The 26,862-nt window shown below is 30.4% G+C and overlaps 1 protein-coding gene across 1 annotated transcript; it reads left to right on the forward strand.

The window, feature by feature from the left end:
• Positions 1-24,960: 24,960 nt before the first annotated feature.
• On the forward strand, positions 24,961-26,542 carry LOC131612004 (vestitone reductase-like). Its single transcript, XM_058883820.1, has 2 exons — positions 24,961-25,875; positions 25,963-26,542. Exons 1-2 carry the CDS (start codon positions 25,031-25,033, stop codon positions 26,102-26,104), a joined length of 987 nt encoding a protein of 328 aa, XP_058739803.1. The 5' UTR covers positions 24,961-25,030; the 3' UTR covers positions 26,105-26,542.
• The last annotated feature ends 320 nt before the right edge of the window (positions 26,543-26,862 follow it).

The raw sequence follows: 26,862 nt of genomic DNA on the forward strand, positions 1-26,862 counted from the left end.
CAGTCTAATTTTCGACCAGAGTCTTCTAACTTTTGAAATTCTCAAAAGTTTCATCCTTAGTCTTCTGGATGAATACCCATAACTTTCTAGAATAATCATCAACTATAGATAGAAAATACCTTGCTCCTGAATGTGATAGACACCTTGAAGCCCCCAAAGATCAGCATGGATGTAATCAAGGGATCCATGTGTTCTTTGTTTGCCTTTGTTGAACTTCACTCTACAAAATTTTTCAAGTACACAGGGTTCACAAAATTTCAGCTTTTCGACTCTGTCTCCACCAAGCAAATTTTATTTCCCTAATTCGACCAGACCCCTTTCACTGACATGGCCCAATCTCATGTGCTAGATTTTTGTCTTCGACAAAGGTTTCGTGGATGCAACATTTATCGAACCACTTACAACTTCTGCCTCAAGGGTATACAAGCCTTGTTTCTTCTCGCCTCTCAAGACTTCCTTCGACCCCTTCATGACTCTTAGGATACTTTTCTCTCCTTGGAAAACATATCCTTTAATTTCTTGTCGAATTCACCAAGAGAAAGCAGATTTCTCTTCAAATCAGGAACATACCTGACTTCAGTCAACAACCTTATTGACTCATCATAATCGTCTTCTCCACTGCCGTTAATGCAGCATTCATGGATGCCTCTCCCTTCAACGCTTCCAAGCAGGCATGCTGAACCAGTAGGGCTTTCATCTTTAAGCGCCATAGACCAAAATCATTCACTCCAGTGAACTTTTTAATCTCATACTTTGTTGAAGGCATCTTCTCCATGCTCACCGCACCAATTTGTTGTGGATTCACTGCCAATAACAAAGTATAAAACAAGGGATGAGTAAAGAACAATGAAGAAGAAGAACACAAGAATTGGTTATAACTGCTATTCTTTTACTTTCTCTAAGAAAACAAGATTACAAGTTTACAAGAATAACAAATAATCTCTCTCACCCTAAATTAGGATTTGCAGCATGCAATTATGAGAGACTAGTATGCTATTTATAATAAAACCTAACATACTAACTAATGGGCTTTTTCCACAAGGCTGTCATACCCCAATTTTTGACCCTAAGATCCTATATCATTCATATCCCAATCACTAATCAAGAGCTTCACTTGGAAGTTTTGTTTATGGTGTTGCACTCACCTCATTAATAAGAGGGACCATCAAGCACCAATGATTGTTTACCTTGTATGCATATTATACTAACCCAAATACCAAAAACATTGCTTTGTTTCTTTGTAGGCTTTTGTTTTGTAGGTACCAAGCCAAGACATGCAATAAACAAGGCATTTTTCAAATTTTTGACTGAAGAAATCGATTTCCCTGCAGCAATCTTCAACAAAATCACATTCTGGACAGCATGAAATCGATTTCCCTCCTGGGTAAATCGATTTTCCTAGTGTATTTTGCGCCAAATTCTCTTCTGGAACAGAGTGAAATCGATTTCACTCCTGGGGAAATCGATTTCCTTAAGGCGAAATTCAAAAAAAATGGAGAGGGAAGTTTGATTTGATTTTGGCACCTATTTTCTTTGACCATTTTTGTCATTTTACCAATTTTCCACCTCATCAAAATAATTCTCTTCATTAAACCCACTTAAACCCCATTTTACCACTTTTTACCATTTAATTGCCACTTTAATCACCAATTAAACACAAGCTAATTACCAAATGCAAAAGACCAAACTACCACTACTCTTGCTCTCATCCTATAAATAGAACCCACTACTCTCTCATTTCTCAAGCTTGGAGAGCCAAAAAATTGCTTGCAAATTCATTTCTCACCCTTTCCAAAACCCTCACCCAAAGTTCATTTTCATAAGATTAGTGAGATTCACATTGAATCTTGCTAATTTTGAACTAAGCCTCCTACATTTCACTCTTTTCTTTGTTTGATCATCTCCAAATTTGAAGGATCTACACACCTTGTGCTTGCTCTTGAAGCTACTCCAAAATCTTTGTTCAAGAAGTGGTAATTTGCTAGATCCATGATGTAGATCTTTATTGCTTGTGTTCAATGCATCTTTGATGCTATATTGATGATATTTGCTGGTTTTGTGATGGAAATTTCGTGCTCAAGTTGATGTGTGATCATAAGGTGTTTGTATATTTGTTCAAATCAAGTTTCATGCCTTTAAATGCTGTTTTTGCTGAAATTTACACTGAGGAAATCGATTTCCTTAAGGCTGAAATCGATTTCCTGCTGAACGTAACTTGTTTTTTTTTGAAAACTGCACTATGGAAATCGATTTCCCCCTGCATGAAATCGATTTCCAGCAGGCAGAATGTGGTTTTTTGCCTTTTTTGTGCTTGTTTTGGCTTCCTTCTTCCTACACTTCATTAATATCATTGGATCTAGGGTGTTGATAGGTTTGAAATGACCTAATCCACCAAAATGGATGAATGATATTAATGATAGTGTGAGTTGATTATCTTTTGTGTTTTCATTCTTATTTTCATCTTATTTTTCTTTTGATCGATGAAAGTCTTAATATCTTGAGAATTCTATGGATTCTTGATGAAGACTAGATCAATTTGTTTTCATTCTTATCTTTTCATCTTATTTCCTTTTGATCGATGAAAGTCTTAATATCTTGAGAATTCTATGGATTCTTGATAAAGACTAGATCAATTTGTTTTCATTCTTATCTTTTCATCTTATTTCCTTTTGATCGATGAAAGTCTTAATATCTTGAGAATTCTATGGATTCTTGATAAAGACTAGATCAATTTGTTTTCATTCTTACCTTTTTTCATCTTATTTTCTCTTGATCGATGAAAGTCTTGATATCTTGAGAATTCTATGGATTCTTGATAAAGGCTAGATCATTTCTTCTTCTCCTTCTTATTTCTTTTGATTGATGATCTTGATACATGGAGAGTTCTCCTACATTTGTCCCGACTCGATAAAAGATCAAATATGGAAGAGAATTGTATGCGGTTGATTTATGACTTATGGAAATTTATCGTGTAGTCGCTATGATTTTATCAAGCTTCTGATAAGTTTCCATTGACTTTAAATCCGAGAACATCCTTCACTCACCATCGATCTTCATTACTAACTTTGATAACATACTTGACAAGTTTCAAGATGGTTATCTTTAACATCTAACCACTAACTTTAATTTCCGCCATTTATTATACCGCTCTTTATATTCCTCGCTTTATCGCTTTATTTTATCATTTCATCATATTTACATTCCGCCATTTTCTCTTTGTCCATTTGGACGTTTATAATTCCGCTATTTTCTCTTTGTCCACTTGGACATATGTTTATGCTTCCGCTATTTTCCTTTTGTCCACTTGGACCATACTTTACTTTTATGCTAAAACACTAATAAACAACCAAAATCTAAAAAATACATAAGGCTCTCTTTGGACTATTGGTTACTATCCCTAGCATTTTGGAGATTCGGACTTATGGACCTAGTGCCTCTGGACTCTTATTCTGTTATTACTCTGTTGTTATTCTGTCTGTCTGGCATTGGATTGTTGTCTGTTTGTATGTGCAGGTATTTCCTTGAAAGCCCTTGATGGTTAATTCCAAGGCATTGAGATAAGGATTTTACCCGAAAACAGCCGTTACTCTGCCCGATTTTCGTCAGAATCTTAATGTGCTTAATGCAAAGTGGTGCTAAGATAATAAGTTCATCTGGATCCCCAAGTGATAATGTGTTGGTTTGGTATTGATAAGTCCAAAGTATGGGAAATCTACCTTGACTCATAATGTCAAGTGTTGGCTTCTTCTTCGGTTAGACCGTTTCTTTCCTTAGCTTTTATTTTACGCAATAGGATAGCCTCTTCATCTCCTCCCCTTCTTAAATTTTCAAAATCTTCTCTCTTTTTCAAAAACCTTCTTATGTTTGCAACCTTTTCAAAACCTTTTCTCAAAAAATATCTTTCGCCCTTAGTGGCTTTTCTTCAAAAGTTTAGACACCGTTAATTGTCGAAACGAGTGGTTATACCCCACGATTTTGAAATTGATTGATATAATGAGATCTTTTCCGCGTGAGAGAGCTAGTGGCATACTCGTCGATTTTATCCGAGTTGGAGCCCTTCTTTCATTTGCGATGCAAAGAACTCGTTTGTTCTCATGCTCAAGATCAATGGCTGAGTATTTCTCTCCGACGACGATAAAGTGTTTATTCGTTTTTTTTAAATGTTTTCCCAAAAAAGCGGAACTACATTAGCTCTGACTTCTCCATTGCACCGAGGAGGTATGTAGGCCTAAAGCTAAACCCTTTGCCGAGCTTATTTTAAAAATAAAACAAACCCTTTTTAGCACACACACACACACACACAGATTTTCAAAAAGGTTCCTGTGGAATACCACAGATATGAGGGGTGCTTTAAACCTTCCCCTCATATAATCAACACCCGTACCTGAGATCTCTTTCTTGTTTTAAAAACAAAAATTTGGGTTTTTCGTTCTTTTCCCTTTTCCTTTGAAAAAATAAAGCGCGGTGGCGATTTCAAACGGAATATTGATTCGAGTCAATCCCATGGCTTCGATATCAGATTTTCCCCGCTACAAAGGCCCATTACACAAACTAACTTAATAAACAAGCTAACTTAAAAAATTAAGGTTTAAACACTAAAACCTAATTTAACATGCTAACAACCCTAGCATCTTTGACACCAACATGTGAACAACCTTCGACTTCATGCTTAATCCTGTCGAACCAAGAAGCTACCCTTCGACCATACTTGAGTTCGATCCAATATCTCACAAATAATTTATAACAAAATAACTCCATTGTTTACTAAATTTAATTTCAAGGAAGGAAAAATTGTTCCAATGTTGGGGTCTCCTTCTTCAATATCAAAACTATATGCAACAAAATCAACCGCATCCGCAACATCTTTATTTTTTATATTTTTTATTTTATTTTTTCATTAAAATAATCAAAACGGCGTCGTTTTAATTTTTTAAAATAAAAAATTTAAAAAGCACTTAAACTGTCGGTTTTTCCGATTTTAGCGGTTTACACCGATTTTGACAGGTTCGCATCGGTTCAACGACATATTCGATCCAACAACTAAACCATACCGTTTACTTGGTCGGTTCTTGGTTCGACCGGTCCTATTTTTAAAACACTGGTTTATATCTTGTGTGGGCTACATTTGTCATGACCATTTCAATGTTGTAGGGAAAGAAGAGAAAACTATTTGCAAAACATCAAGAACCAACTAGAAAGAATGTGGATTGGGAATTCAGAATGCTTAAATCTCAATTTGCAATTATATGTGGTCTATAGGGTGTATGTAACACCCTATTTCTACCCAACGAATTATTAATAAAATCAGAGTACGACATACAAATGAGATGCTACATTTTTCAACTTAAAAATAACAACATATAATAATCGCATGTAATACAGATACATAATACATTAAAACCTGGACGAAAAAATAACCACAACTTTTAGTCTTCAAAGTAAAACAACTTTTAAATTACTACGCAGCGGATTCGTAAATTTCAACTAAAAAAGCATAACATCTTTGTTCAACATAAACAACTTTAAAACAACCAGTACTTTAATAGAATCAACATAAAATTCAGCAACAGAAACCAAAACAACAATAAAAACAAATAGCGTTCATCCCCCCGAATGTTACGTATCAGAGCGACGACACCGACTCGAACTAATGAAGGTAGACAACCTTCACTCTAGATTACCTGCACGTTACCAACATAGAGGTAACATTCAAATAGAAGAGGTGAGATATCTAACAATATAATTGAGCGTATGATAAAAAAATACTAGATCATATTATATAAAATCACCACTTCAACGAATTTCAAACAACATAAATCATCACCATTTAACAACACAAAACATCATTATATTATAACGACGACAATTCAAATATGCGACACGAAACACGACTTATACAATGCACATGCATGTGGTACCAATGGAGCAAAACTCCCAACTTAAAATCCGCCAGTTAATAGAGGCGTCAACAAGGCATAAGCCTTCAACTTAATATTTTCCAATCCAGGTCAACTTATCGAGCATCAGCTCCAACTTGAATATGTTATGTATGCGACAACAATGAATGCGACAACAACAACACAACAATAATTGTTAAAAACAACATAACAACAACATCAACATTGGCCATAGGCCTACAACTTGATACTCGCCAATGATCAAAGGCAATTCAACAAAATTCAACAACAACGGAAATTTTGCATTTTTCGGCAAAATATACAACACACCGAATCACTATAATATGCTATAAGCGTTCTATAAATATTCGGACAATTCAACTATACCAGTTAATTAATTATCGGCTAAAAGTTCTACTATTTCTACTATGTTATCTCCATTTTTATTCTGCTAATTATACTGATGCTCTATATTTTTCCTGCTAAATATATACTGACTCTGTTAAGTATCACCTACTGTTATTATTGTGTCCTGCTACTGATAATTATTCTGCTAATACTTACTTTGTATTTTACTACTATCAAAAATATGCACCTATGCTACATACATATATTAACTCTGTAATAATTAATCAAACTATATATATATATATATATATATATATATATATATATATATAGATAGATATATATATATATATATACATGTTCCTAAATCCAAATTATAGTATTAATATAACAACTATTCATATTCTTATAATTATTACTACTTCCGTTCCTTTATATAAGAGACAATTCATTTTTTTAGATTCATTGAATAAATAATGTATCTAGTCAATATACATACCAGATACATTGATTATTCAATGAACTTAAAAAGTAAATTGTCTTTTATATAAAGGAAATAAGGTAGTATTATATTAAGTATTATTATAATAAGAATTATATATATATATATATATATATATATATATATATATATATATATATATATATATATATATATATATATATATATATATATATATATATATATATATATATATATATATATATATATATATATATATATATATATATATATATATATATATATATATATATATATATATATATATATATATCAGTAGCATCTGTATATGTTTGTTATAGAAAAGTGATGTGGTTACAAGGTGTGTGCCCCTTGGAACATGAATTCATTGGGTTCATAGTGACAAGTGTGCCACTCGGCACACCCTTCTTTTTCCTGTGTCGTTCGGCATAATTTGTGTGCCCCTCGACACACGCAGATTTTTCTCTGTTTCTCTTCTGTTTTAATTGCAGGATCTCAAATTATTTTATCGATTTATAATTCCAGTCACAATTACCCGAATTATAATACAACATAATAATTATATAAACTATGGAATAATTTCCCAACATCGAAATTCATCGGTTTAACCTCTTTAATTTATTAGAAACAACTAACAGTGGAACACCATCACATAACAACATCAATTACACAAAGACAACAATTTTTTTCTACCGATTAATCCCCGCATACAATTCATCATAGCTTTTGTCTACAATTCATCATATCCCCGGTTATAAGGTCAGAACCCCTCCCTTATCTTGGATTGAAGGTTGCTCTACAATTTCTTTGGAAGCCTAGCTTTTGCCTCTTCCTTGCTCTGTAACTTCTCACGTACCAATTCCACTATAAACCACCACTAACCTAATTTCTAGTATTTAAGTTAACCTATAATTATATTATTCTTATTAATTCTATTGGGCCTAATTTCTACACCCCCACTCTGCTACACACAACTATTAAATAAGCCCAGCACAATTAATCTCATATAATACTAATATTTATGTTAATATTATTTCTAATAATAATAGTACTAAATAATACTATTAGTAATCGACCGACTAATCAACTTAACTAATCGATTTACCAACTTAATCACAACAATTCACGATAAAAACTCGAAAATAATTTAGTTAAATAGTTAATTAAATTACAGGTGTTACAGTGCATGGCACATGAAAACCCTCAAGCATACCATATATGCTTGCATCATATTGCACAACATGATTGTTGAAGACAAACGACACACATATTGAGGTGATTTTGATTACTCTTATGATAATGTAGATAACAACAACTCGACAACCAAAACATTTAACGGTCCTCATCTGAATCTTGCAACAAGACTACAAAGAAGAACAAGTGTTCATGAAAAACAAGTTCATCGCCAACTTCAAGGAGATCTAGTCGAGTATATTTGGAAACATTTTGGACACGAGGATGACAAAATTTAAATTTAACTAATCATGTGATGTTATTTATTTTTATTGATTTTAATTATATGTCATGTATTTGAGATTAATTTTAATTATTATTTTAAATTTAAATTTTATTTTTATATTAATTTTAGTTCAAATAATTTAAATTATTATTTTAAATTTAAATTTATTTAATATGAATAAAATATTAATATATAAAGTAAAGTTGTGAGATCTAATATGTATCTTTAGAGTTGTACAATTAAAATAACAATTGGGTGAATTGTTTTAAGATGATATAGTTCAATAGATCTCACAAAGAACTCAAAGAGAAGTAGCACTATTGAGGATTCTATAAATATATTTTCTTTTATCCGTGTCTCATAAACTATACAAATAAAAACTAATTCTTGAATTATATAGTTAAAAATATTTTAACCAAGGGAAAAAAGGAAATACATTGACAGTGTAAAGTATTTTTATACTGTCAACTAATGAGAGACATGCATCAGAATAAATCTTATTTTTTATTTTTAAAAACTAAAATTATATAACAAATTAAAACATTTTAATTGATTATATGTATAAAACTGTTTTACACTGACAGTGCACTATCTTTAAACTCTTTAACTAATATCCTTTATAATTGTCTCAATCAACATCACATTTATTCTTTCAACAAACAACACTACAACACAACCATTCCCTTAATTTTTTTTAAACTCTGAACAGAAAATTGGATTTCATTCTTTTACTTTCATTCTTCTTCTTATATATTTTATCTATTTTTTCTTAATATTCTCACTACAACATTTTGAGTCTACATCAACACCTAACACCTAATTGTAAGGTAAAAAAATTGTTCTCGAGAGTAATAAACAACTGTTTGTATATTTTGTTGCTGTAGCCCACAAATTTTATGCAACAGTCGGAAACTATTCTTGTAGAAACCAAAGAGAACGGATATTTTTTGGAACATGTAAAAGTGTAAAAGCCGTTCTCATATAGTTTATAATTATTTTAATAATATGTACTATATATAATACACCGTTCCCTTATATGTAATATCCTTTTTTCAACTTTTTTATAAATAATTTTTATACTTTCATATATTTTAATTATTTTTACATATTTTTATGATATTTTATATCAAAAATTTTAAAAATACTTAATTTTAAAATTTATAAAATAATTTTTCATCAGTATTATTATATATTTATTCAAAAAATTAAATAATGTTAACTAAATTTTAATTATTAATAATAAATATTTATTTTAAATTTAGTTTTTTTTATTAAAATGAATTATATTATTTTAAAACGTTTTACAAGAGTGGTCTTACTTTTTTTTTTTTCAAAATTTAAAACAAATTAGATATTAATTTTTCAAAAAATTTATAGATATAGATATTTAATTAATTGTTGATATTTTTAATTATAAGAAAAACAAAAACGAAGTAAATATAAAAGTTAATTGTAAGTATCTAACCACACGCAAAATGAGTTTGAAAAAAAGAAAAGAAAGAAAGGGATAAAGGTTTTCGTTCTTGTGAGAAAAGGTAAATACTTGTATATGTGGGAAATATAAATAAACACAAATCCTTCAAACCCACCACTTATTATGAATGCTCAAAATAAATACTTGTGGTTATGAACCTAAGGCTATGTTTGGGAGTTTGGAGGGAGGGAAGGGAAAGGCTTTGGAAAATGATTATAAAAAAAAAATATAGAAAAATATTTGACATTTTTTGAAAAAATAATTTTGTTTAGAATGATAAAAGAGTCATTATCATTACAAAATTTTTAATTTTCAAAATAATATAACAACCTAAAAAATATTTGAAAAATTTATATAAGCCCTCTAAAACCCTCATTCAATACAATTTTTGAGTTCCCCCATTTTATAGGGTTTTTGGTGTTATGATTAAAATCAAACCCTCCAACCCAAAATCTTTTTATTCTTTTCACTCAATTCTTCCTATTTTCCAAAGCCCTCCCATCTCCTCCAAACTCCCAAACATAGCCTAAGAGAAATAGAGATAAACTACATTAAAAAAAAGGGTTAAAGGCCTTTTACCCCCTGCCATATAGGCGTGTTTTGATTTTCTCCCTTAATTTTTTTTTTGTAACAGACCTCACAAAATATATTACCATCATTAAAGACCCTGTTCTATTTTTTTGTGCAAAAAATACCTACGTGGACAATAAAAAAATGCTGACTGTGCATATGCTGCACACGTGGCATTTATTTTATTTTTTATAATTCCATGTGGGATTTCGTAATTTTTTTTTAATTTTAGTTTTAATTTTTTTGAATTTTTATATTTAATATTTCTTTTTATTTTATATATATTTATTTAAAATAACAATACTTAAATTAAATGACATATAAATAGATGATGTGTAAAATAGAATTTGATGGTGTATATATATATATATATATATATATATATATATATATATATAGTAAAGCAAAAGGAAAAATCAAAATTATATTGTTGTATTGTCTTTTATTAAATCAACTAGTTATGTATTTGTACTATCTTTAATTAAATCAACTACTCATGTATTTGTGTTGTAGTGAAGTTGTCTTAATGACCCATACTGTCAGTCTGTATTTTGGATAGTCAAATACGCATGCTTTCGTCTAGTCACGTCAAATCGGGCGTTGATCAATGTGCTTGCATTTATCATTCAATTTAGGCGTGCTTGTAAATAATACGCAACAATACTCCTTTTCTACCCACAACTATTATAAATTAGGGGTTCCTAGGGTTGAATGCATACACAGAAACACAAACACCATACACCAAACACAAACACAACAATGAAAGCTCGCATTAGGCCAGAAGGATCACACCAAAAATCAGAGCCCCCGCCACCAAAGAAACGTCTCGACTATGAACCAGATTACCCCAGAAGGAGCGGGCATGTCATATACTCTGCAGTGAAACCCCCCATGCCCGTAATGTTTTGGAATATCATTTCCGTGGCCCAACTGAAGAGGACTCTCCTGAGGTTTTTGGAAGGGGAGTACGAACCCGACAAAGAGATAAGAAGTATCAAGAGGCTTAGAACAAGGGGGTGGTGTTGTCATCGGAGAAAGGGAACATTGGTGAGAGAATGTGGAATACGACGTGGATTGCACTCGAATGATGCATGTAACAGATGACATTGTTTTAACCGTTGTAATTTCTTAGATGTTTATGCTTTCTTATTTTTGTGTTAGTGACTTTCAATGTACCTTTTAATTAATGAATGAATGTTTTCTATCGAAATCTTTTTTTCCGTGACAACAATCCGGTTAAGTTCATGGAGTGAATGTACCAAAATTTCTTTTTAATCGGCGGTTTCACTACAGAGAAAACCGCCAGCCAACTCTCTTAAAAATCAAAAAATCATCCAGGACAACAAATATGGAAGCAAATGTGAGAAACTGCTGAGAAAATGTGTGGAAAAAAACCCTAACACATAGTTTTTTTATTTAAAAAAATATTAAAAAAAAACAAATATAAGTATTGTTATATTTTACACATCAAAAGAAATATATGTACCATCAAATTGTTATATTTTACAAATATATATATATATATATATATATATATATATATATATATATATATATATATATATACCATCAAATTCTATTTTACACATCATCTATTTATATGTCATTTAATTTAAGTATTGTTATATTAAATAAATATATATAAAATAAAAAGAAATATTAAAAAAAAAATTAAAAAAAACAATTAAAAAAAATTTTAAAAAATTACGAAATTCCACGTGGAATTATTAAAAAATAAAATAAATGCCACGTGTGCAGTATATGCACAGTCAACATTTTTTAATTGTCCACGTAGGCATTTTTTGCACAAAAAAATGGAACAGGGTCTTTAATGATGGTAATATATTTTGTGAGGTCTGTTACAATTTTTTTTTTAGGGGGGAAAAATCAAAACACGCCTATATGGCAGGGGAGTAAAAGGCCGTTAACCCTTAAAAATATGCTAACAACTCTAAAACTAACTTCATTCATTTCATTAATTACGTTTACCAATCACATATTTATAATATAAGCACAAACTAATTTCATTTTCTAGATCATGGTTGTTAAAATCTCGATTTAAAACCTAAACTCTATAGATTTCACGTTTCTAGGTCAGCATTTCGTGTTAAATCGCAGGTAAAAACCTTTTTATGTAAAATCGTATTCTGGAACAATTTTACGTGATTTAAATCTTTCTAAAATCGGTGAAATCATGTAAAATCATATAAAATCGTTGGATTTTACTCTTTGACCTGATTTTACTTTTTTTTGTCAAAGTTAAAAATCACATGTTATATTTTGGCCCATAAATTTTCTCTATGGATTATTAATTTTATTCACATTCATATCTTGGTTACAATACTAAAGAATTTTTAACATTTGGAGATGAATTTAATCAAGTCGAATATGAATGTTCTAATTAATGAAGATGATGTTGTAGAAGGATTGAACTTTTGATTAAGTAGAAGAAGAAGATGAAAAGATCTGTTTTTTTGAACTTGAAAAACTTATGAAACTATTGTTTTTTAATAATCTTTTGGATGTTTCATTTTATGATTTGGTGGACAATTTATGTAGTTTGATACATGTTTGTGAATATTACACTTTATTATGATGATATAGTATATTTTTGATATATATATATATATATATATATATATATATATATATATATATATATGTCGTATATATAAATTTAATATAATTTTAATATGAGGTAAACTCCATGATTTTACGTTTTGATTTTATGTTTCGATTTTACGTTTCGATTTTACCTAGATAAAACGAGTTAAGGTAAAAACTCGATTCTGACAACCTTGATCTAGATCCTTCTAAAGGATAGTGGCTCACTACTATTAATTATAATGAGCTTTATAGAACCTGGGCCTAACAAATTATATTCTACCAATCTTAGAAAACAACCTTGTCCTCAAGGTTGAGAAGATTGCTCCTACCACAAATTTGACAAACTTCTTTATAGACCTCCATGCCTTCTTGTCAACCCCTAGCGAAATTTTATAAATGCCCCTATAATTCGAAGATGCATCTCTGAAGACGTAAAAAATGATTATCTCTGAAGATGCATCTCTACAACATCAAAGGACTCAAAGGCTCACTTAAAGGCATACTAAAAACTTCAAACAAATTGTAAGTTTCTAAACTTTAAACTCTATCATTGATAATCTTGTTAGGGCTGTTAGAAATTAACAAAATGTAGTTAGTTGAAGTTATTAGCAACATGTAGTAGTGTTTGGTTGGTAAAAATTGGATTTTTAATGATTTAGGGCAAGAAATGGGGACTACAAAAAATGGAGAATCGCAGGCATTTTCGGAAGTGCATTTCCGAAATCACCTCTGACCAGTTTCGGAAATGCACTTCCAAATTTAGTCTGAACTGTTTTTTCTTATTTTCTGAATTGTTTCATCGTCTACCTGGTGCAATTTTTTCAGGAAAATGTCAAGAAATCAAGCACGACTTAGACAGGGTAGGGAGACCCAGACGACATCGGCTCGACGCGAGCGTGCTGCACAGTTAGTAGCGACACATGGACAGGGACAGGGTCAAGTACGAGTACCCGTCCAAATGGATGAGGCACCTGCAGGTTCCTCATCTGGATCGAGGAATAGGCTGGCTCGGGCGTATTCTTCCCGTGAGGTTGAGGAGGATGTGGTGGAGGAATACTAGGAGGAGGTGGAGGCGTCTGATGAGGAAGGTGTACGCGGGGAAGAGGCTCAGGGCTATGAGGATGAGGGTTACCCGGGAGGGCCTTCGGACACTTCTATGTTAATATGGTACCATGAGCACGTCACTCGACGTGTTTGGAATGGATAGGTAGTTTTTTTTATTACACTTTCTTATTTAACGGTTTTAATTACAAATAGTCGAAAACATTAACAACATTGTTGTTTTTTTTTGTTGTGACAGGAGAGGGCGACCATAAAATCCGTTAATCACACGCGAAAAATATTTGATATCGAGATACCAGAGGCTCAGTGGTTTAGCGATGTCGTAGCTGCCTCCGGTCTTGGCAGGTTATACATGACTTTTTTGTATTCGTGTTGTAATATTTTGAAACTAAGCACTTATCCGTACAACTATTTTCGTATTTATAATATTGGTATTTTATTCTAATTTACGTGTTATATTTTGTCGATTAATGAAAATATGGGATTAATCATTGTTTTGAAAAGAAACAGAAAAATCTAGAGCATATTTCGGAGATGCATCTCCGAAACTGGTCCATAGGTGATTTCAGAGATGCATATCCGAAAACACCAAAAAATGGGTGTTTTCGGAGATGCATCTCCGAAATAATTGAAAATGTGAAAATAGGTAATTTCGAAGATGCATCTCCGAAATCTAGTATTTTGGAGTTTTCAGCAGGGTCTATATAGAAATTGTCACAAATTTCCTTTCCGGATCCAATTGCTTAAAAATGAAGAGCCCAACTTTTCCGCACATCTTTAATTATCCACCAGAACTCCATTGCTCGATGTGATAAGATGCACATCTTTAATTATCCACCAAGATCCCATTGCTTGATGTGATAAGATGTTCCCATTGTAGACACACTCAAATTTTGACCATATATCCCCTTGCTATTTCCCAATCTCGAGTGACTGAGTGAGAAGGTGTGGGAGACTTTGGTGCACCAGTTATGAGAAAGAATAATAAGCATTTTCCTATTGCAAAACAATTTAAATTCCACCTATTTGGCAGCCACATAACAGTTCCAAGTTTTAATGCACTCGGTTAACAAATTATATGTGGTGAGAACAAAAACATCACAGTTCTTAAAATTACTTAGAAAATAGTGAATCCAATAACAATAAAGACTATTACTACATCCCATTTCAGAACTCTTCATGTTACAACCATTATAGGTGTTGTTTTTCTGATGTAGCCTCCAAACAAAATCTACAGTGTAAAAAACTAGTCTTTGATTGAAGTCTAAGACACATCTGGGCCACTTGAAAACTGTGATCCCTTTTTTTCTCTTATAAGACTCAATTCAGGCTTTAACATTTCTGTAACCTTTCTCATTTCATGAATTGCACGTGAGATGAAAACAAGGAAAATATAACCTTCCAAACTCAAGTCATCCATCAAATTGATTATTGCCCCACCCCATGAAAATACAAAAAAAAAATCTGAATCTAAATTTAACTTCTCAACAAGACATGTGCTACTAGCATTCTTGCAAATAATGATATTGACAGCTAAAATATGAATAGGGAAAAAAATGTTATGAGGACATACCCAAATTCCTGTTTAAAATCTCATAATATTCCTGACTTCGGAAATGTATCTCTGAAGTCGATTTTTTCTTTTATTTTCGTAGAATTCAGAGATGTATCTTCAAAAACACTTTTTATTGGGTGTTTTTAGAGATGCATCTCCGAAAACACCCATTTCCACATTTTCCATTATTTCGGAGATGCATCTCCGAAATATGCTCTGAGTTTTTCTTTTTTTTCAAAACAATGGTTAATCTAATATTTCACGCTAATCAACAAAATAAAATAGAATCGAAAAAATAAAACATGTAAATTAGAATTAAATAGTAATATTATAAATACGAAAAATAGTTGTACGAGATCGTGCTCAGTGTCAAAATAATAATACAACTCGAATACAAAAAAGTCAGTAGTAAAACATAAATAAGCAACTGCTACTGAGTATGCCTAACCCTAACTGTGAGACCCGCTCGTGGCGAGCCGATGCGGTCTGGGTCTCCCTACCCTGTCTAAGTCGTGCGGGGTTTCCTGACATTTTTCTGAAAAAATTGAAACTGGTAAGAAGGCGAAACAATCAAGAAAATTAAAAAAAAAACAATTATGAGTACATTTCGGAAGTGCATTTTCGAAACTGGTAAAAGAGGTGTTTTCGAAAATGTACTTCCAAAACAACCTGCGAACACCATTTTTTCGCAGAAACCCATTTCTTTCTTAAATGCTTCAAAATCAATTTTTTTCCTATCTAAACACACTCAATGACGTATAATAACTTAACCCTATAACATTTTGCTAATCTAACAGCCCTAATATGAATTTGAATCCTACATTTTAAGATTGTAAGAACTTACAAATTGGAAGCTTTCAATGTAGCATTTGAAGTAGTCTTTGAAGGTTGTAGAGAAACTTTAGAGAAGCAACTCTGTGTAGTAGTGGCAAAAAATGAGTAGATTTTTGAAAGTTTTGGTGTTTTAGGATAAAATGAAAAATGGGGGGAGGCTGTTTTGTTTAAACTACAAACGCAGGTGTTTTCGGAGATGCATCTCCGAAATCACCTTTTCGAAAATACATCTCCGAAAACACCTTATTTTTAGATTAAAAAATGATTTCGGAGATGCATCTCCGAAATCACTCTTTTTGATGATTTTGGAGATTCACTTTCGAAATATAGGGGCATTTTAGGAATTTCACACAGGTATCTAAGTAGGTTGGGGGTGGATAAAAAAATTATCATCAATTGATTCTTGGAAATTTAAAGGCCTCAAAAATTTAAGGGCCCCGTACTAACCTATATTTGAGAAAGTTGTTAGGCTAGGTTGGTTATCTTTGTATAGTTGCATGCCGGTCTATCAAGAAAAATAATTTGAGTAAAGAAGGGAAGGATTAATTTGAGATCCACTATTACAAAAAACACATTTCACTTCGGACACGGAATGTATTTAACATCGGATAAAGAAACAAGGTAACGAAGAACGCCATGAAAAGTATCAACTTTATCCCTCGATTTTTAAAACAACGAAGATAAAATGCTTATGCACATTGGTTAGAACTACAACTTCTACATTTTTAATATTTTAGCGCATCAAACCTCACAGTTTATCAATAACACAGAGGGGTAACATTAATATTGTTGTTAAATTTGTCACAGTTTCTGCACTTTTAATATTTTCAAAACTAACGCATCAAACCTCTCAGTTTATCAATAACACAGAAGGGTAACATTAATATTTTTGTTAAATTCGTTACAAATTACAGAATATTTAAAAATTAATTATTTATCAATAATATTACATTGTTTACACAAAATATTTTTGTAAATATTATAACAATGGAAGTGTCTTGAGCGTTAATATTCATGGAGTGAATGGAACATATTTGTTTCAAGATGGTGATCAATATTCTCATTTATATGCCAAAATAATACCTTCGATTTCTGACAAAAACTGAGGTAAAAGGTGTTTTAGTTTTTTTTTAATATTAAATTGTTTATGCAGAATATTAAATTACATTATTACAACAAATGCAGTGTTATCATAGTAGTTGTTGTTCTTGGATAACAACACATCATTACTCTAATCCAGATCGTGTTGAAAATGTGTTTTTTGCACTTGCAATCCATCATTGAGAGCTTTTTCAAACTTTTTTAAGTTCCAAAATTTTATTATGTTAAGCAAATGCTATCAAGGCAAATGCTTTCACAAGAAAGATATATAGTGGTGGGTTAGATAGTATGTTATGGATTGATTTTTAGGCAACATCTTGAGCGTTGTTTCTTTAAGAATGTAGGGTAAAGATTCATTGTTGTAGCTTTGTAGCATATTCTCTCGATTGTTAAAAAACCGAGGAAAATGTATTTTCTATTTTAAATAGAAAAATAAAATAAAATAACTAAGACACTCTGTTTTAGAATAAAACTGAGATGAATAATATTAATTTCTTAAGCATTACATTGTTTACACAAAATATTAAAAAATTCCGATTCATCATCATCATTGCAATTTTAGATTTGTTGCATATGTCTTTTCAAAGGTAGAACAATTTTCTTTGTTTAACTTGGAAGCATGCATGATTTTCTGCATTTGCAATCTATCACAGGGATCTTTTCCAACATTCTTCAACAGAGAGTTGTTCCAAAAATACAACATCACAACATTATGTGAGATAGATTGCAAGGACAGAAAAGATATTTTGTTTAAGGATAAAAGAACATTGAAGAATTGGTCTATCTTGCAATTCATCCCAAAGAATGATGTGTACTAATTTGGGGCGGCAACATATAAATTAGGATTATGGTAAAATCTGTTTAACAAATGTTTTTATAGTAAAATTTGATTATGTTATCTCTCGATTTTTAAGGAAATCAAAAGAATTAAGGGTTATTACCATTTTTGCCCCTGGAATATAGGCGATTTCTGGTTTACCCCCTTGTATTTTTTTTTTGTAAAACTAACCCTTGCCAAATGAAAATTCTGTCGTTTTAGACCTCGCCAGCAAATGACACATGCCATTTGCTTATGTGGCATGCTGATTGTGTATTTCTTTTATTTTTTTAATTTTTTAAAATTCAAATATGCTGACGTGTAATTATATTTTTTATTTTTAATTATTTTTAATTTCACCTAATATTTACTTTATTTTTTATTTATTTTAATTTTTTGATTTATTATTTATTTATTTTAGTAATTTATTGTTAAAATTCAAAATTTCTAAAAAATCTAAAATCTTTGTCATAAATAAGACTAGAACTCATGCCCTTTAACTCCTTACCACCAATTCAGTCACCACTAGGCCATATGAATTTACTTGTAAGATATACACACAATACACATATTATCATCACTTAATTATTAATGAGTTATTTTATTCAAATATTTGCCTTTTACGTAAAGTTTAAATACATTTGAAAAATTAATATTTTAATTATTTTAATATTAACAACGATTAGATCTATTTTTTAAGGGTTTTTTATAATATATACATATAATAATAAACTGAAATTAATTTATAATATATAGTATAATTTGAATAAATAAACTAGAATTAATTTTTCATATATTAAAATAAAATGAAATTAATTTATAATATATGATATATATTTGAATAAGTAAACTAAAATTAATTTATAATATATGATATATATTTGAATAAGTAAACTAAAATTAATTTATAATATATGATATATATTTGAGTAAGTAAACTAAAATTAATTTTTAATATTATAAATATGAAATTAATTTGTAATATATAGTATAATTTTTAGATATAAATAGACATAATATCATTGAAATGTATTATTTCAAAATATATACTATAGTTTATTGTTTCAGTTTATTTCTAAATTTATCTTAATCTATTCTTATATATTATTTTAAAAATAATTGTACATCAAAACACATTTTAATAGTATATATTATAATAAAAAAAGCACTTAAAATCGGAAATTAATTAAAATAAATTTAATAATTGTTAATATTAAAATAATTAAAATATTAATTATCCAAATGTATTTAAACTACAAGGCAAATTAATTCAATGTATTGACATGTTTACTACATATAAGTATCATGTGTAATATTAACAAAGCAATTGTCATAGTGTAGTGCTAAATATTGTAGATTTCGTTTTTAGTCCCTCCAAAATATTTTTTTAAGAAATCGTTCCTTCAAAATTTTTCGTCTAAACTATCGGTGGCTAAAGTCGTAGCTAATCTCTAGCAAATTTGACGTTAGGGACCAATAGTTCAGAAGAAAAATTTTGAAGGGACGATTTCTTGAAGGAAAATTTTGGAGGGACTAAAAATGAAATTTGAAATATTTAAAGGGACGAAAAAGTTCATTAACCCTTAAAATTTTATGTGTTTTGAATTTTAATAATATAAAAAAAATAAAAAAAATATCACGTTAAAGTAAATAAATAAAAAAATATTACGTGGCTATTAAATAAAAAAAATATATTACGTGGCATTTATCTGATGTGGCACAATTTAAAAAAATGAAAAACAAAAAAAATGCCAAATAGGATGACACATAAGCAACTGGCGTGTGCCATTTGCTGCCAAGGTCTAAAATACGAGAATCTTTTAATGGCAAGGTTACTTTTACAAAAAAAAAATTACAGGGAGGTAAACAAAAAATGACCTATATGACAGAGGAGGTAAACCAAAAATGACCTATACAATAATTAATAAACATTTAGTATTCACTTATAAACAAATAAAAACATAAACTGCAATAACATAGATTCAAAGCGTGTTTAATTTATTTTCCCCCATCGACTTTAGTTTTATTAAAAATTAAAGAAATATCACGCCTTGACATAATACCTCAATTTTTTTCTGAGATAAAAATGTTATCGTAAAATATATTATTATTTTTAATAGTGATTGTTGTTAATGTGTTGTCTTCCTTCTTTACCGTTGATACATTGGGGATAATCAAACTAAAGAAAAATATGATCTCTGTTCCTAAGTTTATTTAAAGAAGATAGATAGATGAAAATTAAACTAGGTGGTGTTAGTTTTGGTTGGATAAATCTGCAAAAAATGTCGTGGTGTGGTGGGAAAACCGTTCTAAACACATTGGAAGAAAGACACAATTAGTGAGTATGGAAACATATGATGGAATTTGACTGACTTCAATAATTATTGCAAAAGGAGGCTTGTTAATGAAGGTCAAAAAAAGAAATCATGGATGAGACGAAATTCTAATAAGTTATGTTCAAAAGTTTGAGACGAAAATATTGACAAGACAAATCATGGTCAATAATACTTTGTGACACCTATGTTGAAGTTAGTGATTTGGATAAGGGAGAATAAAAGAGATGAAGTAAGCTATGGATTAACATGATTTCAATTAGGATACAAAATAATTAACATTAATCTTTTTATAAATTTTAACTAGATCCTCTAGTTCTTATCAAATTAGTAAAAAAAAATTATAATAATAATAATAATAATAATAATAATAATAATAATAATAATAATAATAATAATAATAATAATAATAATTAATATCTTATAATACAAAAAAAAAGTAATCATACGAAATTATGTAAAATGGATAATATAACAATATTATAAGACATTTTCATATCATAAAAAAAACCATAATTGAAAGAAAATATGGACGAACAAAGTTGGTGATTGAAATATATTTGTCAACTTAAGTTGTCATTAGTGAAAAACAGTTATTTCAATCTTGAAAAACAAAGTCAAATAAGTATGCACTAAAAGCATTCTATTATGCTCATTCTTTGAATATGACCAAAAAAAACATTGACTATTTAGTTATATAAATTGAGTATTAATTGATGTCGATTTTATTTAAGACTAATTAAATGATAACAGTGGAATCTTTGGATAATTAATATAAGGATTTTTTTAAAGATCATAATAGACGCCAGATTTTCAATAAAATATTTAATATTGTTGTGTGTTGCTGCGTTTTTAGGCTTGGATTCGAACTCAAGTCTTCTCATTAAGCTGAAAGAGCTCTTCGATCCAATTTAAATACTTTTGAGTATATAAGGACTTTCTTACACTTTAACTAATTGAAACTCAATTTATGGTTCGTATCTTTGTTATTTATGAGAATAAACCAGTAACAAATAGCACATGAGAGGTGGAAGGTGTGAAACAAATCTAAAAATCTAGAATAAGCTCTGATACTATCTTAAAAGTTGGCATAAGATTAAAATCAAAGCAACAAAGTGACTTGAGAGGTGGAAGCCTTATACAAATTAATACAAATGTATTTTCTATGAGGAGGTCTAAATTTTAGTGTTTGTTTTGATCAGTGGCGGAGCCAAGATCCTGCGTTAGGGGGTGCAATATTTTTTATATTATTTTAAATAAATATAAATTTTTTAATATATAAATTTTTTAATATAAATTTCTTAGAAAAAATGTGTCTGCTTAAATTTCTAGTGCATTAAACAGCATTGAATACCATTTAATAGAGTATTATTTAAAATGTGCCAGCTTTTACAATTATGTGAGAAAAGAGACGGTGCAAAACTATTATCTCAGGGGGTGCAAAATAGATAAAGCTTAGAAAAATTAAGGTAAATTCTAAAAATTGAGGGGGTGCATATGAACACTCTGAGAACAAGCTGGCTCCGCCCTTGGTTTTGATATCAATGATGGAAAATTAACCGAGCGTTAGTTAGTTTAGTGGTGATTGACGCTGAACTTGGTAGGAAGAACTACGGTTCGATCTCCCGCAACTGCGATCGAGAGGGGGTTGAAACCACTTGATGCGATCGGGAGGGGGTTGGAACCACTTGCCGGTGGTGATAAACAAAAAGAAAATGATGGAAAAAGAAAATATAACCTCCCCTATCGTTATTTTACGAATAAACAAATGGCACACAAATTAATATGATTAATAAAAGGTATTTGGCTTTTATGGTCATATCAACAAAGTTCTAAGAATATAGCAAATAGTCAAGTGATTAAATTTAGCCTTTAGAAGCGCCCTTTTAAGAAAGAAAAAAATGTGTTAAAAAGTATAAATTAGAAAAAAGAAGGTGAATTCTTATCTATCTACCTAACTTTTAATGATGGATAAAGAAGTTGTCACAAAAAAGAAAACATTTTTTTCTTAAAAACCACTATAATAAAGGGGGATTTTAGTTGTTGCGACAGTTCTAACCGTTGCTAACTATATGTTACGACGGTTTTTCAATTGTAGCAAAACTTTTTGTCGGCCACTTGTTTTGTGACGGTTTGAAAATCGCCATCCCAACCGCCAAACCAAATCACGACGTTCTGAAACTGACTTCAACATTGATTTCTATGGTTTTAACCGCCAATAATTGTATATTAGATATTTTATAAAACATTGCAACAATTTAGAACCGTCGGTATTAGTTTTTAAAAAGAGAAGAAATTAAGTATTGCTACATTATCTCCTCTCACGTATGCAGCAAACTTAGAAAATCACAACATTATATTTTAACCAAAAAATAAAAAACCATGCAACATTATAATTTTATTAAACAATAAAGCTAAATCATAGAGACAAACACATGAGTTCTAAAATTGTTGTAGTTGACAAAACAAACGTACAATTGATCTTCTCAAAATAAAGGTCATTTGTATAAAAAAGATCCAAGAGGGAATCATCAAAATAAATCAGGGATAAAAAAACCGAGGCTACCTAGCTGTAAGACAAACAACTTAAGGGGTCTTCTCCTTTTGTGAGAATATCATAGTCAACTTTCTTAACCAAATTATCCTAGAACCAATTTAAGGGGTCTTCTCCTTTGGCTCTAAGGAAAACTCCTCTCCACCAAAGAGACACAGAGCAAAGACAAACAACTATATCTCATGATATAAAAGACGTTGAAATAACTCCATATCTAGCTTAAAAAATATCTCTTAAGACCTCAGAATCTCCTGAGAGCAACCACAACATGCACTTATCCAATAGAGTAACGTTAATCAGCCGAAGATCCCAGACACCAAGATCCCCAAGTTTATTGGGCTTACAAACATTATACCACCTGACCCAAACATTCCTAAGTCTCCCTCTAACATCACTCCATAGAAACGTCCTCTTAATTTTTACTATCTTCTTCTAAACCTTACCAAATCTTGTAAGAAAAGAGAACGAGATGGTAGAAATTACATTAAGAACATAATTAATAGCTACAAATTGTTTGAGATAAAAAATGCAATGACTAGAATTACGTGAATGAGGGAAAAGGATTGAGCTTTGTCTATTGTGAGAGACCGTGATAAATCTCTCACGTAAAATTCAGCGTGTTATTTTAACTTTTAAATATTTAGCGACGGTTTCAAAGTTCACAAAATTATAGAATTTATTTAGCGACGGTTTTATATGGTCACAACAGGAATAGTAAAAGTTTTATAACAATTTGAAATTGCCACAAAATGAACAATAATGAACTTGTGGACCTTTAACACCGCCGTTAATCGTTGAAAATAAAAATAAAAATAAAAATATAGTATTTCTCATGTGAGAGACCAGACGGCACCAAAGAATTTGAGTCTATGAGATCCGTGACTTTGTGACTATTACATATTATTTTACTATTTATTTTTTATTATTTAAATATTTTTTTAATCATAGATTTATCTTTTTATTTGCAATAAAGGTACCAAATAGGATAGTAAAATCCTAAGCCTAGTGTAAGTAATTGATTAAGGGAACCAAAATTAAAAGAAAAAGAGGTTAACTCAAATTAAATTATTATTTATAATAGGGTTTTTCTAACCTATGCAACTTTGCATAGGATAAAAAACAGTTAATACACCACTTTTTTATATATAAATTACCATATTTATATCTATTTATGTTCATCCATTAATTGGGTAGGAGAGAGAAAATATAAAAGAATATTTTTCAACAGAAAAATAATTAATATGAAAATTTATATGAAAAGAAATAGTTTATTAATTGCCCTTATCCTATGCAATGTTGCATAGGTTAGAAAAACCCTTTATAATAAACCACAAATCTATCCTTTAAAAAATTTATATCAAAAATTTAATTTTTAATTAAATATCAATAGTGCTTCTCTTAAAAAAACGTTCTTTTTCCCTATACCTTTTTTAACCAAAACTTTCTCATGAATGGAATTCTTAAAAGACGTTTTTAAAACGTAAATCTGACGTAGTAAAAATATAATATTCCAAATATATCTCTTTATTTGACCATGGAAGATATCAGAGAAATTTATTCAACCTTACTATTATATATCCTTTCAATTGCCGGATAGTTCCATTCCCATCCATATTTCAAACAATTCAGAGAGATAACGCGTCATTCATTCAAACTTTGCGGGAATTAACAATATAATAAACTATATGATAGGAAATTCAACTTCTAGAACATATTTTTTATGACATGATCAACAGTATAGTCAACTTACAAATTTTTTATTCCACGTTCCCATGATTAAATTGTAACGTGAAAGGAGAAATATTAATATTATAATATTAGGAAGAAAAGTGATGGCCAACAACATTGGATGTGTATATATACATTTGTATGTGACCATCAAAATTCAAACAGAACCAACAAAAACATTTATACAGAACTAACAAAAGTGTGATAATGGCAGAAGGAAAAGGAAGAGTTTGTGTAACAGGAGGTACAGGTTTTCTTGGTTCATGGATCATCAAGAGTCTCCTTGAAAATGGTTACTCTGTTAATACCACTGTTAGAGCTGATCCAGAGAAAAAGAGAGATCTCAGCTTTCTCACAAATCTCCCAGGAGCATCCGAGAAACTAAAAATTTTCATTGCTGATCTTGCCGAACCTGAAAGTTTCAACGAGGCAATCGAAGGGTGCGTTGCAATATTCCACACCGCCGCTTCGGTTGATTTTGAAGAGAAAGAACCAGAAGAAATAGTGACAAAAAGAAGCATTGAAGGAGCTTTAGGAATTCTAAAAGCATGCAAAAACTCTAAGACGGTGAAGAGAGTGGTTTACACTTCAAGTGCTTCTGCTGTTTACTGTCAAGACAAAGAAAAAGCAAAAGATGTTATGGACGAAAGTTATTGGAGTGATATAGACATTCTTAGAAATCATAAACCATTTGGTTGGGCTTATTCGGTTTCTAAGACACAAGCTGAGAAATCTGTTCTTGAGTATGGAGAACAAAATGGGCTGGATATTGTGACTATTATACCAACTATTATTGTTGGACCCTTCATTTGCCCTAAGCTTCCTACCTCTGTTTATGGTACACTGCCTTACTTATTCGGTAATACCGACAGCAGTCCAATATCTCGTTTCCATATGGTGCATGTTGATGATGTTGCACAAGCACATATATTCTTACTTGAACATCCTAATCCAAAAGGGAGATACAATTGTTCACCATTTCTTGCAACTGTCGAGGAAGTAGTTGACATTGTTTCTTCAAAGCATCCTGAATTTCAAATTCCAAATTCAAAGTGAGTTTTTTTTATATATTTCAAATTAATATGAATTTTCTTTTCTTTAATTGTTACTAATATTATTGTTTAATTTTTTTTCTATAGATTGCTTGAGGGACCTAAAGGTCTTGAGCTTCCACATTTAACATCAAAAAAACTGACTGATGCTGGATTTGAATTCAAGCATAGTATTGAGGAAATGTTTGAGGATGCGATTCAAAGTTGCAAAGAAAAGGGGTTTTTTTGAACCATGAGTTTAACGAGATGATTAATCATAGCTAATAAATAAGATGTCATTGGACATGACTTAATATTTGTGTCTTTTAGTATTTGAGTTGTAGCTGTCTCCTCGGATGGGCGGTGCTTCGTAGAATCGATGTTTCTCCAGAGTTTGTTCTCCTTTTCAAGACTCCCATGGCGGCAGTTTGGGTGTTAATTGCTTTCTTTTGTCCCTTTTTGTTGTACTTAAACATTTTCCTGTTTTTATTGTTGTTACTGTCTGTTTTTTATATTTGGCACTGTTTGTACTAGTCTGAATATGTGTCTGTTGTTGTAAGGTTGGAAATTTTTTTTGAACATATATGATTAATGTGTTCAAATATGTGATAATACCATTATGGTAAAAGATTAATAAAAAGTCAAAAAATATAGTTCAATCAATGGGCAAATGATTTGATTTAAAATATTTACGATCTTCCATTTATATAGAGCAAATAAATTTGCATTTCACGCCTGAAAATTCAAAATATTACATATTAACATGAAGGAAGATACTTTTTGTTCACATTAAGCAGAAAAGAAGATAGTTTTTACTTCCTCATTGATATAAATAAAAGAAGGGGACATGATTAATAAAAGATGTACTAATGTAGAGGTACAAAGGTTAACTCTTAGCTCAAACAAACCACCATCAGCTAAAAAAAAGTCCTCCAAGGAAAGCACCAAAATCACTACACCATAAGAACAAGTTCATGCATTCTCAAACCGCGTTTAACTCATTCAAAG

Source organism: Vicia villosa, linkage group LG6 (genome assembly GCF_029867415.1).
Source record: "Vicia villosa cultivar HV-30 ecotype Madison, WI linkage group LG6, Vvil1.0, whole genome shotgun sequence".
NCBI classification, from domain to species: Eukaryota; Viridiplantae; Streptophyta; class Magnoliopsida; order Fabales; family Fabaceae; genus Vicia; species Vicia villosa.

Coding starts and splice junctions, on each gene's coding strand:
- LOC131612004 (XM_058883820.1), top strand. CDS start 25,031: ATGGCAGAAGGAAAAGGAAGAGTTTGTGTAACAGGAGGTACAGGTTTT. Junction 25,876..25,962: donor TTTCAAATTCCAAATTCAAA/GTGAGTTTTTTT, acceptor TTTTTTCTATAG/ATTGCTTGAGGGACCTAAAG.